At 37.4% G+C, this 20,028-nt stretch overlaps 1 protein-coding gene across 1 annotated transcript; it reads left to right on the top strand.

Moving 5' to 3' along the window:
* The first annotated feature begins 4,613 nt into the window (after window positions 1-4,613).
* LOC127617632 (pituitary homeobox 3) lies at window positions 4,614-18,198 on the top strand. Its single transcript, XM_052089625.1, has 4 exons — window positions 4,614-4,806; window positions 11,346-11,472; window positions 13,826-14,031; window positions 16,792-18,198. The coding sequence occupies exons 2-4, from the start codon at window positions 11,364-11,366 to the stop codon at window positions 17,356-17,358; spliced, it is 882 nt and encodes a 293-aa protein (XP_051945585.1). The 5' UTR covers window positions 4,614-4,806; window positions 11,346-11,363; the 3' UTR covers window positions 17,359-18,198.
* The last annotated feature ends 1,830 nt before the right edge of the window (window positions 18,199-20,028 follow it).

Genomic DNA, 20,028 nt, shown 5'->3' with positions numbered 1-20,028 from the left:
AGGCTTAAGAGGTGGAGCCGTAGAAAGCTCTGGAGTCTCTGGGAGCAGAGCCGTGGGAGGCTCGGGAGGCGGAGCCGTAGGGGGCTCGAGAGGCGGAGCCATAGGAGACTCAGGGGGCGGAGTTCTAGAAGGCTCGAGAGACTCGAGAGGTGGAGCCCTGGAAGGCTCGAGTGACTTGAGGGGCGGAGCCCTGGAAGGCCCGAGTGACTTGAGTGGCGGAGCTCTGGGAAGCTCAAGAGGCGGAGCTCTGGAAAGCTCGAGAGGCAGAGCTCTGGAAAGCTCGAGCGGCGGAGCCCTGGGAGGCTCGGGAAGCAGAGCCCTAGAGGGTTCGAGGGGCGCTGGCTGTTGGACGGTCTTGGCTACTGGCGCTGGCTCTTGGACGGTCGAGGCTACAGGCGCTGGCTCAGGGACGGTCGAGGCTTCAGGCGCTGGCTCAGGGACGGTCGAGGCTACAGGCGCTGGCTCAGGGACGGTCGAGGCTACAGGCGCTGGCTCAGGGACGGTCGAGGCTACAGGCACTGGCTCACTGACTTCAGGGGCGACAGGCTCGCTCACAGTGATGTGCGTAGGCGTTGGCTCGCTCACCGTGATATGCGTAGGTGCCGGCTCGCTGACCGTGGCAGGCGCTGACTCGCTGACCGTGGCAGGCGCGGGTGCTGGCTCGTTGACCGTGGCAGGCGTGAGCTGGAGAGCGGAGGCTTTCCTTCTCCTCCTCCCGGCGGAAGAAGCTGGCTGCGCTGGCTCATCGATCCGGGAAGGCAGGGGCTCAGGCTCGACAGCCGGAAACACAAGGAGTGGTTCCTCGGGTGCGAGTTTCTTGAGGGTGAGACTCACGTACTCCCTCCAAGTGTGCTCTCCGAATTCCGGCGCTTCCCACCACTGGGCTGATGGTAACCCGCTCCGGTAGATGAGCTTCAGGGAAGCGTCGTCGAACCCGGTGTGGATGGCGACCGTGGAGAAGAGCCGTGAGTACTCGCAAACGGGAAAATTTGCATGGGCCAGTGTGGTGAAAACCGCTGCTAGATCCATTTGCGGTCGGTCTTTCTGTCACGATTGAAGGTGGAGGCAGACACAGGATGAGGATCTAGTCGCAGCGGAGGTTTTATTTAGACAACAAGGGTAATACAAAATATGAACAAAAGTAAACATCCACGATGGGAAAAAGATAAACAAAACATGAAAGGCAAACAAAGGGTTAACGGGAGGCATAAACGGGTATAACAACGGGTATAACAAAGTAACAATGATGGAAGCATGGGAAACAGGCATCAACTTACAACAAAGACCGACAAGGGAAAGGAGAAACAGACACGGTTAAATACACAAACACAATCAAGACTCAACGAGACACAGGTGGAAACACTGATGAGTGCAGGCAGTGACGTGGGCCGGGAATTGTGGGAAATGTAGTTTTACGCTCGGACAGTGAGACTACTGGCGGACAACAGGGAAAACGTGACATGGAATGGGAGCGGTGACAGGTGAGACGGAAAACACGGAGCAGACCAGGAAACATGACATAAACGTGATGGGTGAAAACAGAGAACATAGGACAGACAACACCGAACGTTACAAAAGGGGGACACACCAAGCTTCACTGATCCACCGGTGCACTTCAAGCTTTCGACCAGTTAAAAGATCGCTTCACCTCAGCTCTAATCCTGCATCATCCAGATCCCAACACTCCTTTCGTGGTGGAGGTCGACACCGCACATACAGAATCACCATACCATAATGAATAATTTTTTTCCATCCTCCATACAGAGATCAGTGAATTTCAGGCACAGAGAAACATACTGCTGTGTGGGGATTTCAATGCCAGGGCAGGGCACGAATGTGACATCATAGACACTCACGGAAATAACCACATTTTTAACAATTCCCTGCAACTGACCCTTACAGCAACTGTTCGCGTCAACCTTGACCACAAAGTTAAGTGAAATGGAAAGGAGTCGGTACAGCTCTGTCAAGGCCTCTGCCTGCACCTGCTAAACGGCCGAACCTGAGGAGACTCGTTGGGCCACTTCACATACAGCTCAGCTCTTGGCCCGAGTGTTGTTGATTATTCTATCACAGACATGAACCTCTCCTATATAAGTGCTTTCACAGTCAGACCACAGACATACTTGACAGATCATTGCCAAATTAACATTTTCCTGAAAAGAAGCCACAATCACAGTATAACTGATCATAATCTTTGTGAACTTATAGAAATGAAGAAAAGCTATAAATTGACTATTGAAAGCCAAATAGATCAACACAATCAACTCTGCAGAAATATAACTGAATAATTTAAATACAACCAAAAATAAGGATATACCTATATCAAACAGAAATATCTGGAAAGATTTTTTAATATTTTACAAAGAGCTCCCATCAACTAGTCTATCGCCCCACCAATTACTGTCCATGAGCAAGTTTTGCTAGAACCAACAATCAAAAACAGCCAGAACCCTCTAGATTACAACCTCACAGTAAAAGAACTGACACATACACTTGTCCTGAATTAATTAGAACAGAAATGCTCAAAAACAGCTCACCTGACTTAACAGTTTTACTTAAGTTATTCAACCTTATATTACAAACTGGCCACTTTCCTGAAATCTGGATCAAGAGACTAATTTCCCCTATTTATAAGAGCAGAGACAAATCTGACCCCATCAATTACCAGGGCATCTGTGTCAGCAGTAACTTGGGAAGGTCTTCTGCTGTATTCTAAACACCCAAATACAGGCCTTCCTTATAGAGCACAATGTCCTGTGTAAAAACCAGATTGGCTTTCTACCAAACTTCTGCACAACAGATCATATCTATATGCTAAACACTCTGATTGATAAGCATGTTCACCGAACACAGTAATCTAACATTTTGCATGTTTTATTTATTTTAAAAAGGCATTCGACTCCATTTGGCATGAAGGACTATACTATAAAATTATCCAAACTGGTGTAGGTGGTAAAGTGTATGATATCATTAAATCAATTAATTTGAACAAAAAGTGTGCTATAAAACTTGGCAACGAAAGAACTGAATACTTCACTCAGTCTGAGGGGTGAGACAGGGCTGCAATTTATGTCCCACTCTTTTTAACATTTATGTCAATGAATTGGCAACAACACTGGAACAATCTGCAGCTTCTGGCCTCACCCTAAACAACACAGAAGTGAAGTTTGTCCTGTATGCATATGATTTGGTGCTGCTGTTACCCACTGCTGAATGTCTACAGCAGCACCTAGACCTGCTCCGGCAGTATTGCCTCAACTGGGCCAATCCTATTAAAACCAAAATTGTGATTTTTCCAAAAGAAAGCCAAACTTCAAGACATCAGATATATTTTCACACTAGGCAACACCTCCCTAGAACACACAATAAATTATGTCTATTTTAGACTTAAAGATGAGCGCATCAGGTGGCTTTGGTCTGGCTATTATCACATTGAAGGAGAAATCACGGAAAACAGTTTAAGCCATTATAAGAACATTTCATAACATAGAAATCCCAATCAAAACCTGGAACACAATATTTGACAGTGTCATTTTACCAGTTGCACTTTATGGATGTGAGATCTACGGACTTCTCTGTATAGTCACAACTTCACTAAATGGGTTAAACACCTTGTTGAGACCCTCCATACAGAATTCTGTAGTAATGTTTTAAGAGTCCAAAAGAATAGAACTAGGCAGATATCCATTAATTTTACACATTCAAAAGCCATCTATTACATTTTGGAAACACCTTATATCAAGCCCCCATCAAACACTCCACCATAAATGCAGTGAATCTATACCTGAAATATGTGAACTGCCTGAAATTTAACAAATTCAAATCATATAGGAGAGAGAACACACTCTGAGCCACTAAACCAAACTTTATCACTTAAATGTATACATAAGTTCTTGTATTATTTCATTATATATACAGTATATTACTGTGGATCTGTTACATGGGATTTAAAATATTGACATACAATGCATTAGTTTTTTGTTTATTAATTACTGTGTTCTAAATATCCACAGTTTAAATCTGTTGATTAATGTTATACAGGTGTTTCTGCTATGTTAGATTTTATTATAAATTGAAATTGAAATGAGAATGTGAGAGAGAGAGAGCGAGAGAGAGAGAGAGAGAGAATGTATATATAGTGTGTGTGTGTGTGTGTGTGTGTGTGTGAGCGTGTATTTATCACTTTGTGGGGACCAAATGTCCCCATAAGGATAGTAAAACCCGAAATTTTTGACCTTGTGGGGACATTTTGTCGGTCCCCATGAGGAAAACAACTTATAAATCATACTAAATTATGTTTTTTGAAAATGTAAAAATGCAGAAAGTTTTCTGTGAGGGTTAGGTTTAGGGGTAGGGTTAGGTTTAGGGGATAGAATATAAAGTTTGTACAGTATAAAAACCATTATGTCTATGGAAAGTCCCCATAAAACATGGAAACACAACATGTGTGTGTGTGTGTGTGTGTGTGTGGGTGTGTGTGTGTGTGAGAGAGAGAGAGAGAGAGAGAGAGAGAGAGAGAGAGAGAGAGAGAGAGAGAGAGTCCAGGGGCGGGCATTCCTTTCTGCCGTGGACCTGTCGCACAAGATATTTAGCGTAAAGTCAGTCCTTCCCCGCATGAGGATCAAGCCTTCACTCGCCGCTAAAACTTATGACAGACAACACCGAGCGAGAGGGGAAACTGTCTCTTTTCATGTCACCATAAGGAACTTTCTACATGACGACTGCATCCTTTCAGAAAAGAAGCTAACGCACGACAAAGTTGTATATTTTTCGAGGATTACCTCCACTTGACCGGGATTTCATGTAAGTAGATAAAAGTCATTGTGGTGAAATGTGCTCTCGAGCTGTGAAGATGTTGTCTCCTTTCAGTCCCACAAAAATCAGACTACCTCAATCCAGACATGTCGTGTTGGGCAAAAAGAACCGCGGTGCAACATTTACAGTTCATGAACATCAGTTTTGACCCTCGACTGAGAGAAGAGACCATGATGGGTCAACAAAGACGATTTAAAATGCGTCGCTTTTCCATCGTGCTGAAGTTGATGTGATGAAGTCCGGCTGTGCCGAAAGATTCAAAGTCCAGTTCAATATCTCTAGAGTTACTTTATATTAATAGAATGCTGCTTTATGTTTCAAATATGCAATCTCGTGTCTACACATGAAAACCTACAAACACTTCATGTGCTAATATCTAAATAAGCCTTTCTGGTTTATTCAAGTCAACAATATTAACATGTCTGAATAAGCCCGAATAGGCTACAGTAACACAAATCATTTCAATCGTCAGAAGAGTAATAGTAGCTCCTTACGGGCAGGTTACCACTTTTTCTACATTATTAGCAGCAGTAGGCCTAGTATAGATTTAAAACTGACTCATTTATTAGACCATTTTCTAAATATGAGTTAGAAAAAACTGAGCTATTGAGCACTCTGCTCCATTAAGGACTTAGACAAAATCTACTGAAGATTGATGAACAACAGTTCAGCAGTTTAAAATGCTGCATGATTTATATATATTTTAAAACCCCTGCTTAAATAGATACTTGGTGAAACTTTTAACACATTAAAAATGATTTTCAGGTAAATTATTGGCTGTGGGAGGGATTCGACAATGGCTGGTAATAGTTGTGTTATAACACTTTTCATTGATTTGGTTTATAATTTTAAATAATCTTGTGATTTGATATAGAAGGGCGAAACGATTCTTTCTGGGATTATCTGCGTTTAGTTCAAACTTTGTTCCCTCATCTTGCCAATTATTTTTTTTTTTTAAAGCTGTATAAAGTAAATAATAGCCATATTACAATTGTGCTGAACCTACATACTGGATTACAAAAACAACAACAATTAAATAAACCTCCTCCATAGTATTTCCCTGTCTAATCATGCTGCCTATCACATGACCTCTGTTTTCAAGGATTGTTCGTCATAGATGTCAGGACATTTACGTGATATGCCTAAATTGATAGGTGGCAGGTGGTCGAAGCAGCATGAGACTCGTAGAAATATACTCTCCTTTTATTTTATTTATTTATTTTTTTGCACTGTTTAACAGCATTGTGCTCACATATTTCCTTCAAAAATACATGATTTATGAGATTACCCAAAGAAAATTTTAGAGCAGTTCGGTTCATAAAACTCACATTTACGAAGCTGCTCTGCAAAAATGTTATTAATTAATCTAAATGTTTCAGTTAATTGTGATTAGGGACCATTCTTTTGTGTGCAGTGACCACGATGCAAAATACTCAGTTAAACGCAACTGTTCATCTATAAAACATAGAATTAAATAGACAAACAAGATTAGCAAAACTTTATTTATTAATTTTTTTCTTTATTTGCCATATCAAAAATATTACGTAGCCTGTGTTAAAAATGATCATTAGGATAATTAATATTTTTTCCGACATTTGTCTTAATTTGTAGGCCTATTGTTTCGATATTTAAACTGGAGTTTTCTTTTGTCGAATGCTTGTTTTTTTTTTGTTTGTTTGCATTTGAACTAGAACTATATTAAAAATCATGTTGAAGAAATATATTATTTGTCATAAAATAAAAACAAATTGTGAGTGATTAAACCACATAGTCCAGTGTGTTTGGCCATAATTCTAAAATGATAATAATAATAATAATAGGCCTAATAATAATAATAATAATAGTAGCAGCAGCAGCAGTAGTAATAATAATAATAACTATGATGATGATGTTAATAATAATAAGAAATAGCCTACAGGCAGCCTTAATTTATAAGAAATCTTATTAAAACGCAAGCATTTTTTTCTGTAAATTTTGCTTACAATCAATATCCTAGAATATTAGGGAATGTTCATGAAAAACATTTCAATATCGAAAGCATTTGTATATCAGTCGAACGATTAATTCTGTGTACGTATTGTGTTATCTAATAAACATGACCGGTCTTATTCTGAGATGAGCGTCTCCTCGTACACGGATATTTGGAGTTCTGCGTGTAGGAAAAGCCGCGCTTTGACATACACGGGCAAATGCAAATGGCTGTTAGGAGGGGAGAAATTAACATCTGCAAACATTGGCTAGAAATTCCATCTGCCGCCGGCTCGAGTGGGCCCTTAATAAGTTCTCAGACAGCAAAGTGACACACATCTTAATCAACTCTTAATCCAAGGAATTAATTCCAAACGCGTTTATGAATAATTCCTGAGATAATGCAGCAGCCTGTAGAAATGTATGCTGTCTGACTCTGTCGGACCAACAGATGGACCAACCAATCTTCCGAAAAACGAGAGGATTTTACCTCCATTATCTCTTCTCTTATTAGATATATATATATATATATATATATATATATATATATATATATATATATATATATATATATATATATATATATATATATATATATTAAAATATATATATATATATATATATATTTAATGAGATCTATGTCCGTGTTATAAACACAAACCCTACAGTGATATTCCCTGAGCAATTTGAATTATCTCTGAAACAGCATTCATTTTTCCCCCTAAGAGGTCATAATGTCACTCATCCATGGCTTTCATTAAGGCTTGGGCCAGATTCACAGAAAATATTTTAATAATTCAAATAAACACACAAACTCTGCCCATTAAACACCACACACATTTGCTTTCTAAAATTAGCCGGAAACACTTCATCTGGCATTATAACTACCATTTTAGCATGTCAGTGGAGTTAAGATATACTATTCTATACAGGACCATGAGATGAACCAAGACACTTTTGAAAAACCTGGTCACTTTCCGTTTTGGGTCTTTGGGTTTGGGTTTTTGAGTCTTTGATCACTTGCCTTGTTGGCCTCCAATCCTTAGAGGACCCTTGATAGAGTTTGAAATGTAATAATGCTGCACTTCCCTGGGGAGAACTGACAATTGCTCAGGATGAAATAACCAGCTTACGTCACCTATGGCCAAGAGAACAGCACCTGAGCAGCTACCTGACAGATAACCAAAGTCTCTGGGTATGTGTTAAAGTATATCTGTAGTTCTGATTTTAATTCAGCATTCTCGTGATGCTGTACCTTCCTCATAAGCCAGCTGCTTTTACAAGGGACGTTACCCTCATTTTTATTAGATTTCGAAGAGATGTGCTTATAGAATGTACTCTTTATATTGAGCTTAAAAAGTGACCTTTTGATTGTCGAATAAATTAAGGCAAGAATATACAAGTAAAAGAAATGCAGTCTAAAAGTAAACATTAGGTATCTTTTTAAATTGTATATGTTATCTTAATTACATTTAATAATTGCACCGCAGAATCTGTACAATCAGATGGCATGCATACTGAAACAAATTGCTTTTGCGAAGCATACATTTGTTCTTATGGATTAATTTTATTCAGTTTATGGATGTGCATTTGTACAGTATTTAGTATGCACTTCACTTAACAGTCTGAAGCATTAATTGTCATGAACACATGATTTTATATGTGTGACTAATTTAGATCATGTGATATTTTCTGATGCATACAGATTTTGAAATGCTGAACATACATCACAGAATCTTTCACCATGTGTAATATCAAAGATTCATCTAGTTGACAACTTGATTGGAAATTTGATTTTGGGGCCCTGAAATAAGGCAGACCCTATTTGAATATTTTGCCAGAAAGCTTTCCAAATCAGCCATATTTGTATCTTCGTCTGTTATTTATCCTCACTGTTAATCTCATGAGTATCTATCACCTTATGAATACTGATTACTTGCATGATTTATCATGGTCTGCTTTTGAAATCAGTTTTCTTACTATGCTTGGAAGAATCCATTCCTTTGCAACTTTTATTGATTTTACATATAATTTGGATACTGTTGACCCTAAAATATTTTAAGAAAGAAAGAAAGAAAGAAAGAAAGAAAGAAAGAAAGAAAGAAAGAAAGAAAGAAAGAAAGAAAGAAATGTGACTAATGATGCTCTGGAAATGCGGTTTTCTATCAAGTTGTGAAAATACTTTTCAAATATATTTACATAAGTTTCTGTAATATTCCACTGAATTATTTTCTCAAATACCAGGCTGATTTTCAATTAATTTAATGGACTTTTGCTCAAATATTTAATGTGTTCAGATAATTATGGAAAAAGTTGTAAATAAATGTTTATTGGAATTCCTAAAGCTTGTCTAGATTTGGGCTGGCATTCCCGATAAAAGGTCACACTTTTAATATCGTTTTAAATTACTTCGTTTTACGATGTTTCATAAATTATTTTAATTAGAACTAATTGCAGTTACGGCAGCTGTCGGGTCCAAAAGTGCTGAACTCATACCAAAACTTTCTCCAGGAATTTGTCTCTTCAATGGAAATTTCAATGGAAATGAATGCTATCTTGTCGAGGCATAAACTGAAAAATATAAACATCACTGGATATAGGAAAATAAATAATTAAAACTATAGGGTTTCAAAAATGTTTCTACAGAGGTTAATAAAGTGGGCGTGTGACGATGTGTTTCATAGGTTACCTCCAAACGTATGAAACACAGATGGCAATTACCGCATCTATAACGTCATAAAGAAACATTTGCTTTCATCTAATTTGATTTCAAAGCAAAGTACAAGCTATACTTGTGACGTGTACCATTATGTGACTGCTGACATATTTGTGATTTAATAAAGTATCACGATTAGCCTATTTTCTTTATATTGCAATTAGTTATGCTTACCAAAGTTGGCCTACATAAAGATAGGCCAACCTTATTGTCTGTGATGTAAATTCAGGGATATCAAGTGTCATGCACAGGGTCGAGTAATGTTTAAAAGCCGCTTTTTTCTTCTTCTTTTTTCTTTTTTAAACCAACACGTTTTTCTCAGAGATTGTGTTGAATTTGCAATTATCAAAATAATTTATCTAGTTTATTTTGTGTCCTTTCGTCTCTGATAAACAGTGAGAGCAAGGGCAAAATCTATTGAAGTTGCACGTAATGGATTTAGGAGTGGTCCGAGGCTCTTGTTGATTCAGGAGCGTTTTTTACGTGCTATATAACGTTGCATTTGGGGAACGTGCAGTAGAGATTATCATTTGTTTAATTTAAATGCCACTAACGTTTTACTTAGTGCTTCTGCAAACCCGACCAGGGGTTTCTTCTTAGGCTTGAGAAACTGTTTTTCATATTAATTATAAAAATGATCCATTCTGGACTATTTCATATAGCATTTGTGTAAGCTCCAACTGACGTACGGTAATGAAAACGTTCTCTATGAGATGAAGGGATTGGTTGTTGTTGTTGGACGGTGAAGAACGTGCTCGGAACGTGCTTTGTTTGATTGGATACTTGTATGAAGTAGGCCTAATAAAAAAGAATTTCAACAAGAGAATGTTGCGAGTGCGAATGCGTGAAGAAAAATGTGAATGTAAAATCTTGTTTTGAAAAGTGGTAGAGGAATCTCCAATTATCCACAAGGTTATATTGGTCAAACCTTCACAATTTTAACAATGAATGCATTTTTCAAGAGAACTGGAATCGTATCAACATATTAACAAGGGGAGTAAATCGCATGTGGAGGAGTCTGACTCTGTCTCGAGCGCTGCGGTTTTCGGAATCCGTTTGATGAATTCTGACCTACTTTAACGCTTAAGCCAGTCTCATCACAGATTCAAAACGCTGTAAGAGAGTGATCGTGTCTCAGTATTTAAGGTGTTAACTGCCGTTATATAAATAAACAAGCTGTTATTCTAGGCTCTATTACGAGGCTGTTATTTAAAGCTTTTGGTAACAAAGCCTTTGAGAGCTGGCCGTGATGAAGCCAAGTTCAAAACTTCTTCAGAGTGCCACAGAGAGGTACAGCTGTAAACGAATGAACCCTGACATTTTGGAGATTTGCAACACAAAGCAAATGAGCCGGATATTTTTATTACATCTCATTTGATGTGATGAAACCATGCAAATGAAGCCGATTACTATTTTTTATAATTTGGTCTAAATAAATCGAGATTTCTATAGTCAGAATATGTTTTTGCTGTGGTAGCACTCTTTTTATTTTTTTTTCACAGGGAAGTTAACAATATTATTATTAGAATAGCCTAATAGCGTGCTGTTTTTTTTAATAGCTAGACACATAGAAATGTGATCCCAACATAGGCTAACTTTATTCTGTAGCCTACTTTTTTGAAATTCCTAAGCCACAATGCAATTTCATGGACTATTAGGCACTATTTAAAGAAAACAGAACAGATCAAATCCATTCATTGTAACGTGATAAAGCTGTCACAGTAAACCTGAGTAAACAATGAAGTGTCATGTGTACGATATGAGCCTTTTTTCTGGCATCAGCTTGTGTGAATCTTTGAGATGAATTGTCATTCATGTAAATATGATGCTTTGCTGTTCGCAGAGCCTGGTGGTCGAGGTTATGGATTTTAACCTTCTTACGGACAGTGAGGCTCGTAGCCCGGCACTGTCTCTCTCTGACTCCGGGACTCCTCAACACGACCCAGGATGCAAAGGCCAAGACAACAGTGGTCAGTTCATATTCATGTAGGCCTCGAGCCAATCATACATTCATACAAAGTATGCTAAAATCATGCTTAATTCTTAAAAGAGTCAACCAATATGATTTTAAATTTACAGGCATTTTTTTTTTTATCTTCATTTGTATTTTTTATTTTTATTTTTATTTATTGTATTTTTTTTTTTTTTCACTTAAACTCTTTCAGTTGTGTAGCCCAATATGCATTCCAGATCCAGCTGCCAGCCTTGATTGTCTTTGTATGAACACATTCTATTGTGAATTTTATGGCACTTAAAAAAAATGTTTTTTCCATTGTACTCTTGTTCAAACTGAAATGGGCGACTTAAATGAGCGGCTTTAGTTTTGAATAAGCTGGGTTCATTTGAATCCTGAAGCCTACGATTTACAGATGTTGGATAGTCATGGTACACTGCATTGATGACAGTCGCCATGTGTAGGAGATGATCCCGACTACCCAAATCACGTGCTAAAGGAAGGGTGCATAAATCATTAATTCCTCTGCCTCAAATTTGATATCCAAATGACTAAAGGTAGTAGGACTATGCGAATAAACCTAAACACCTGGAACGGAAAGAGCAAGCTCTATAGGGGATGTATGCAATATGCATGATGGGCAGTGAGCAGGGCAGTATGCACGTCAGGTGATATACAGTCCTCAAAAGAAAAGGAAATCTGAGTTCAGTGAATTGTCTTAATATTGTTTTTACTGTTAATACACCTATGGCCTATCTGTTCAATTAATAACATATCCCGTATCAGTTTAATAGCGTTTAAACACGCGCTGCGCATGCGTTTGAAAAAATGCAAACATTTAATTTTTAGTGCTAAAAACAACTGGCCAATGTGTGTCTATAATTTGAATGTATTTTAAGTTTGTTACAATGATAGCAGATCATAACAGATAACAGATGTTTGAGCTCGAGACTGTCGTCACTATTTAGCCGGAAGTATAGCCTAGTCTCAGGCTGGAAAACCCGATATTAAACTGAGTAGTCTAAGAAATAATAAACAAATCAGATAATAAACAATTTAGAAAAGTTAGTTTCCGCTTCTAGATGAATTTCTATGCATTTAAAAAATATTTAAAATGAGATTCAATCAAAGAACGCAAATTAAAACGAATGTGCGTTGCTGATAGGCCTACAGCTTAGCTTTTAGTTTAATGTCATATTCTTTAGATGTATATTCCATAGATACATAACTACTTTAATTCTGAAAGTGAATGCATTGAGGTTAAACAGAAAGTTACATTTTAATATAAGGTCATGTTTCCACTTCTTTTAATTAAATACTTGTACATTTTTATTTTTCATTTTCTTTGTATCTAAAGTCATATATATGTATAAAGATGTATAAATGCTATTCATTTATAAATTAGGCTACTATTATTAGCTATTTTTTACACAGAGGTTATACAACACACAGAGGTCCTTGGTACTAAACAACAGTATAAAAGAGTCAGTCTGAACAAAACATTATAGAGATAAAATGGCATAAAATAATAAAAAGCCAGGTATCCTAAAATGTACGTGTTTAATGAATGAATAATATGAACGAGTTTAATTTCAGTCGACAGTTTTCGTCAGAATTGAAATCCATATTTCACGAGCTTTTATCTCTTTCACGGAAGACGTTACTTTAATCTTACTATTATTTTCAGATTAACAGTCAAATGAACTAAAACTGAACAATAAATCAGTAAGTCAATGTAAATAGGGTAATGCATTAAAGTGACTGAAGAAAATGAGTAGTATCGGGATTCAAAGTCCATTGAAAAAAGATCCATAATTTAGTTGATTTCAATTTCAGCAATTTGTCCTCCATCAATGTTGTCCAGTTATAATAATACATGCTACTCTTTAATCAAATAGAAGGATAGCGATCGTTTTTGAGGGGTCTGAATAGCAGATGAGGTACAGTAGTAAGTGTTAAAGTGGGATGTCCACTGACAGATAGCAGTGTGATGATGTCTTATTGGTTATCCTTGAGGCCCTGTGGAGTCCTGGAAAGCTTTCTGATGAATTAGAACTGCTCCTAGAGAGTTAAGCTCTTGCCAAACAGCCCCAAACCTGCCCTGTCACTTATGGCTGATCCCAGGATTATGTGGCCTGCTAATTTAGCCCTTTATGGGGTCTTGAATTTGCAGAAATCCACACCACAGAAGGAAAATTTTGCCTCAGCAGTTTATCTTGTTCTTGTTTTCAAGTCAAACAGAAATTAACAACTTTTTTGGTTATTGTATTTCACACATTTGCCCAAATGCATGATGCGTGAGTAAAGTGGGAAGTAGCTATATATGTATCTGCTGTTTAACCAATGCTCTTCCGTGTAACTCTGCACAGACACAGAGAAGTCTCATCAGAACCACACGGATGAGTCAAACCCAGAGGACGGCTCTCTGAAGAAAAAGCAGCGGCGGCAAAGAACACACTTCACCAGCCAGCAGCTCCAGGAACTAGAAGCCACCTTTCAGAGAAACCGTTATCCTGACATGAGCACGCGAGAGGAGATTGCTGTGTGGACCAACCTCACAGAAGCAAGAGTACGGGTACGTGCCATTGATGTAGACAATCTGACTCATGAAGAGAGGGTTAAAAAGGATAAGCACGGCAGTTATGCTCACTATGCTGTCAATGAAGTGAATTTGGATACTGCGTTTAATGAATGGGTGCTCCTTTGAACCATATGACATAAATCATAGGTCTGGGCTATTCCAGGATATTTAAGAACACTTAAATACTAGACATCAGCTTGGTATTGACTGTGGGATTTTCTGTGCGATTAGACAGCAGCTATATTGAAATTTGTGATGTAACTTAGCTTAAAAAACTCCCCGTAAATTTTGGTCAGTGAAGAGCAACATAAAAGGGAGCAGGTGGACTCCCATTCTGATGGATGACAATGCAATGGCTACCTCCTTGGCTGGCTCACATCTAATAGATCAAATTCATGTTGGACAGAGGAAAGGTCACATAGCACACAGTCTTGGTTGTTATTTTGAAAGAACAACAGAGTTAGAGATACCCCTATATCGTAATGTCTATCAGTGGCCTCCTGAACTGTGCATGCATGCCACTAATCCTAGCTGGAACCTTATGCCACATATTGCGCATGCTTATGCCGTCATATTGATTTATGCAATTGAAAGAGTATGTGCTCCTAATAAACACACAAACCCTAAATCATGGCCCTGACCTAATGCCAGGCTGACCCAGGCTGCATTAAAAACCCTCCAGGATGGACCACACATAAATTAAGGTTTCTTCTCCATATGGTGCTTCCTTTGCTTGGTTTTCAACATAATTTTGGTAACACCTTACGATAAGGTTTCATTTGTTAACATACGTTAACAACATTAGTCAAAACGATATAACAATGAACAATACTTTTGCAGCATTTATTAAACTTAGTGTTAATTTAAACATATAATAATACAGTTTTAAAATCAAAAGTTAACATATTAGTTGCACTATGAACTAACAATGAACATTTTTATTTGAATGACCAAACAAAATGAGTAATAAATGCTGTAAAAATATATTTATTATTGTTTGTTCATGATGCCTAATGCATTAACAGATTGAACCTTATTGTAAATTGTTACCATAATTTCCACACCATTCTTTTGGGAAAACACATCCTTGGACAAAACTTTGAAGATGGGGGGTCAGAAGGACATTCAATGCATTCAATCCAAAATAAATGACTGAATCATTATGGGAAGGAACACACTGACCATCCATCTATATTTGACATTCAGTTATTTTGGTTAGGCTTTAAACACCATTGCCAATGTGTCAGTGGAACATTCACAAGAGGAGGGTATTCCCTCTCTCCCAATATAAACTGCTATCATTTACAGTATGCTGGATAACAGATGACATTAAATATTCCCAGAAATAAGGATGAATGACATTTAAGCACAACAGACAATTACAATGTGAGATTATTTTTTTTAAATACAGTATGTGGAGACAATCCATCACAGTGGTAATGAAGTCTCTTAATGTAGTTTAACTTTGTGTCATAATACCCATGTTGGGTGTTTCTTGAACTTGGGCGCTTTTAGCACTGTGGATTCAGAAAGTAAAGTTATGTTAAAACATTTTACATACTCAAATTTTTTTTTTTTACATTTGTCTACAATTGTCGACAATCGCAGGAGATGTATGTAATTTTTGTCTGAAAGTTGTGATAACAAAGTGTCATTTCCACCACATCTCAAATTATGTATTGTATTTGAATGAAATGACTGTAATGGAAAGTAATTTTTTTTAAAATAAAATGGTTGCTTCCTTTGCTGATTTCATAAATGACATTGCATATTCTAATTGCACACAATTAAATCATATTTTTACACTTTTTGCATAATTTGGCAAAATTAAAGTTTGTCATTTTTCTCATTTTTTTATTCCAAGCACACTCTTCATTGACTCATTGAACAAATACATGACCTTTCATGAATTTATTATTTATTATTCAATTATTAGGAGGCAGAATTGTTTGTTGTGGTGGAAATCTATACATAAAAGGCATTTGAAAGGTAACAAAAATGAATGAAGATGGCATGGTAAAAAGTTTACAATTCAGTTTTAATGAGACACATATATAACAAAAATAACTAATTTAAATCTGTTCATTTTGATAAGTATCAATCCTCTGGGACATGCAATGGCCCAATGTTGAGAAAAATACAAATAAATGTTTATCATATCAGTTAAGTACTTACTAACTTAATCTGTCATGTGTTTTAGAGCTGATACTATAACAACAAGGAAGGTATTGATCTTCCAAATATTTAACATAAAGCATTATTTTATATGCTAATTGGAGTCTATTAACTTTAAAAAGGAAAAGATTTACAATGCAACAAATGTAGAAATTTCACTGAGTGCTAAATTAAATATATAAATGTAAATTTTCCCATTAAAACTTGAATCCACCCAATATCCCCTAAAAATAGGATGTTAAATGACTAAATGTGAGGGAAGCTCTTTAATAACATTTCTCACAGAGAAAACTCATTTTAAGTGACTAAATTAGTTTAATAAATCAAGCAGTTAAATTCTGCCAAGTAGAAATTTTCTTGTTTAAATCTAATAATAAGAAAATCTAAATATTAAAGTTCCAGTGTCAGAGTTAGAGAAAAAGTATGTTCAAAAAATGGAGAATGCAATTTACGTTGAATAAACGTTACTGATACTGTACTTGGAACATGTCAGTAAACTGCAGTTCTACATTCTCAATTTTGTCATACCTCCATTTGTAAGCACAGTTTCTAACGCATTCCTCTTTGTCTTTAAAACAGGTGTGGTTTAAAAACCGGCGTGCCAAGTGGAGGAAGAGAGAAAGGAACCAGCAAGCTGAGCTTTGTAAGAATGGTTTTGGTGCTCAGTTCAATGGACTCATGCAGCCGTACGATGACATGTACTCAGGCTATTCCTACAACAACTGGGCAACTAAGAGCCTGGCCAGCAGCCCCTTGTCAGCCAAAAGCTTTCCTTTCTTTAACTCCATGAATGTAGGTCCCCTGTCCTCCCAGCCCATGTTCTCACCACCCAGCTCCATCCCTTCCATGAACATGGCCTCCTCTATGGTGCCCTCGGCAGTGGCAGGGGTGCCCGGCTCTGGCCTCAACAACCTGGGAAACCTGAACAACCTGAACAGCCCCACCCTCAATTCTGCAGCCGTATCAGCAGCTGCCTGTCCTTATGCCACCACGGCCAGCCCGTACATGTACAGAGACACCTGTAACTCAAGTCTGGCCAGCCTTCGGCTCAAGGCCAAACAGCATGCCAACTTTGCTTACCCGGCCGTGCAGAACCCTGTGTCCAACTTAAGCCCCTGCCAGTATGCTGTGGACCGGCCAGTATGAAGTCTCTGTGTCTGTTCCTATACAACCCCAACCCAAACTTTAAGCCCTTGTCTAGCCAAACCCACATCTGACTCTGAGGCATCACCCTGCAATGCTCACTTGTTTTAAAAAATATGTGGTTTTCTGAAAAGGCCTAGCGCTACAGGAAGAGGCCTCACGAGGAAAAGAGAGAATTAACCTCACAATGGACCATGTCTCAAAGAACTCATGCTTGAACATGCAGAGACTTTGTTGCTGAACCGACCAACTGTTTAAAAGCTTTTGTCCACTGCATGATTAGAGTGAAATACTAAAAGGACCTAAATACTTTCACTGCACTAATGGGAAGACCTTGCAAGGCAAAAATAACCCATCACCATCAATCCTAGGCAGATGATGTGATACTGGTACAGGCGAGAGGGTGTACATAATCGACTCTGTATTGTATGTGATAATAATATCTTGGAAATTTAGTATTTTATGATGAGAAGAGCATGTTCCACAAGAGAAGAGCCTAAACTGATGTACCATGATGTACCTCCTCAAGGAATTTTAATCTTTGTTGTGAATTCCATTCACCCAAGGTCAGAGGTCAAGGGTCAAAGGTTGTTGTAAGATGACAAGACAACCCCTAGCAGTGAGTAGTTTCAGAAGAAAAGAAAATAAGTACATAAAAGCTCTATCAGAATACAAACAATTAGGACCTTTTACTTTTCTTTTTTTGTTCCTTTTTTTTTAAAGATTTAACTAAAAAGCCATTGAGTAAATAGATTTGTGTGGTGTTCTAAAAAAGGGAGTCTATGACTGTAATATAATGTATGTAAGAGTGCAGTTGTTATAAAACAAGCTTTTCCTGGTGTAACCTGCTTTGTCTCATTAAAAACTAAAATAAACTATTATTTGTTTTTATGAATAACCCATGCTTTGAAAGAAAATGCCATTGACCGAGTGTTCATTCACTATCCAAATGACTTTTGGGATTGGCAAATGACATTAGCCAAGACCAACATGGTCAAACGCAAAATTTTCCTTGTGGCACCATAGCAACGCAACCGCAGATCCATGGCAACGTTATATGACAGAACCAACAGTGCGGGAGAGCAAGAGATAGAGAGATATAGATGTTCTTTTTGGCCTGTCACTGATCTGTTTGACCTACAGTCTTGGAGGGGCTTCCATCGAGCGCCACTCACTGTCCTGTAACGGTAGGAATTCTTGGTGCAGTGCCTCGTACTTCCAAGGGAATACTGCCAAGATTACGTGAGTGTGCATATGGCATCCTTCCAGAGAGTCACAACAGCAAGCTCAGGTTTACAGCCACAGAAAAAAAATCCTACTAACCAGTCTATCATTATACATTTAGATGCATATTCTCTCAGGTCAACCAAAAGAGTAAATGCCTGTTTGAAATAAATCACAGTTGAATTTGCCATTGTATAACACAAAATTAGTTAGCATTTCTACAATGAGAAAACTAATAAATTGCATATATTCGACAAAATACCAATTTCATGCAAACAACGAAAACAAAAAACTTCACAACAAGGTTGTCTTTGTTAATATTAGTTAACTAGATTAGTTAACATGAACTAACAATGAACAAGTTTTATAGTACATATTAATATTGGTTAATTTTAATTTCAACATATACTAATACATTATCTTTTAACATTAGTTAATGCACTATGAACTAACATGAACAAACAATGAACAGTTGTATTTTTTAAACTAACGTTAACAAAGATGAATAAATGCTGAAAACACATTGTTCATTATAAGTTCATGATACATATAGTATTTTCTAATGTTGCCAAATGCAACCTTATTGTAAAGTGTTACAATTAAAGCATGTATGCTTTTACAGGATGATCACAATCACGACAAGATTCATAATTTTACCTCTAAACAAATGAATAGAGGAAAATATTCACTTATGATGAAAAAGTGTACAGTACATGCAGCATGTAAAATATGGGAGAAAACCTTTTTCTGATGTTATTCTTATCTGCTGCCAGATGGACTGACAATTGTATAGCTATGAACCATGCTAGTACAACCTGTTTTGATCTGCTCACAATATTGTGACAATGAAATTAAAGTACAGTCTTTCTGGATGACCGATTAGCAATTCAAGTAGAACTTAGGCACTCTTGTAAATGTGTTGATCGCACAATAAAGGCAGTGGAGTATATCTATGTGACTGAATGATGTGTGTGTGGAGGTATATGATCCACTGATGATCCACTCTGACTCTGTAAATCAATATCTCTTTGGAGGGTAAATATCCTCTAGTTCACTATGTTTACCTCTCTATGTATTGAAAAGAAAACACATTTACAATAGGAATGACCTGCTCAAAACCTTAAACCACATGTTATCGACTAGCTCAGAGATATCAATGCACCTTCAAACTTTGGTAATAGATTTTTATTTTAAGACTCTTGATTGGTCAACTCGGACAAACATTCACAAACGCCAACTCGTTCTCAAAGTGATCTAGGTACCATACATTTAAAATCAGTGTGAACAAAGGATTTTTTAAAGTCTTTAAAAAGATTTGAAAGGTAACAACACATTGCAAAAAGGTTCTAGATGTTACCATTAGTTAATTCATCAGGTATCATGAACTATATTTGTATAATAATGAGCAAAAATGATTCATGTTTGTTAGGCCTAATTTATAAATATACT

The sequence above is a fragment of the Xyrauchen texanus genome, chromosome 24 (genome assembly GCF_025860055.1).
Source record: "Xyrauchen texanus isolate HMW12.3.18 chromosome 24, RBS_HiC_50CHRs, whole genome shotgun sequence".
Taxonomy (NCBI): Eukaryota; Metazoa; Chordata; class Actinopteri; order Cypriniformes; family Catostomidae; genus Xyrauchen; species Xyrauchen texanus.
This window is presented reverse-complemented; position numbering and strand designations above follow the sequence as displayed.

What these genes read in the sequence shown, in the direction of transcription:
- LOC127617632 (XM_052089625.1), top strand. Translation starts at nt 11,364, where the DNA reads ATGGATTTTAACCTTCTTACGGACAGTGAGGCTCGTAGCCCGGCACTG. An exon ending in CAAAGGCCAAGACAACAGTG is followed by an intron (nt 11,473 to 13,825) that starts GTCAGTTCATAT and finishes AACTCTGCACAG; the next exon opens with ACACAGAGAAGTCTCATCAG. An exon ending in TCACAGAAGCAAGAGTACGG is followed by an intron (nt 14,032 to 16,791) that starts GTACGTGCCATT and finishes TCTTTAAAACAG; the next exon opens with GTGTGGTTTAAAAACCGGCG.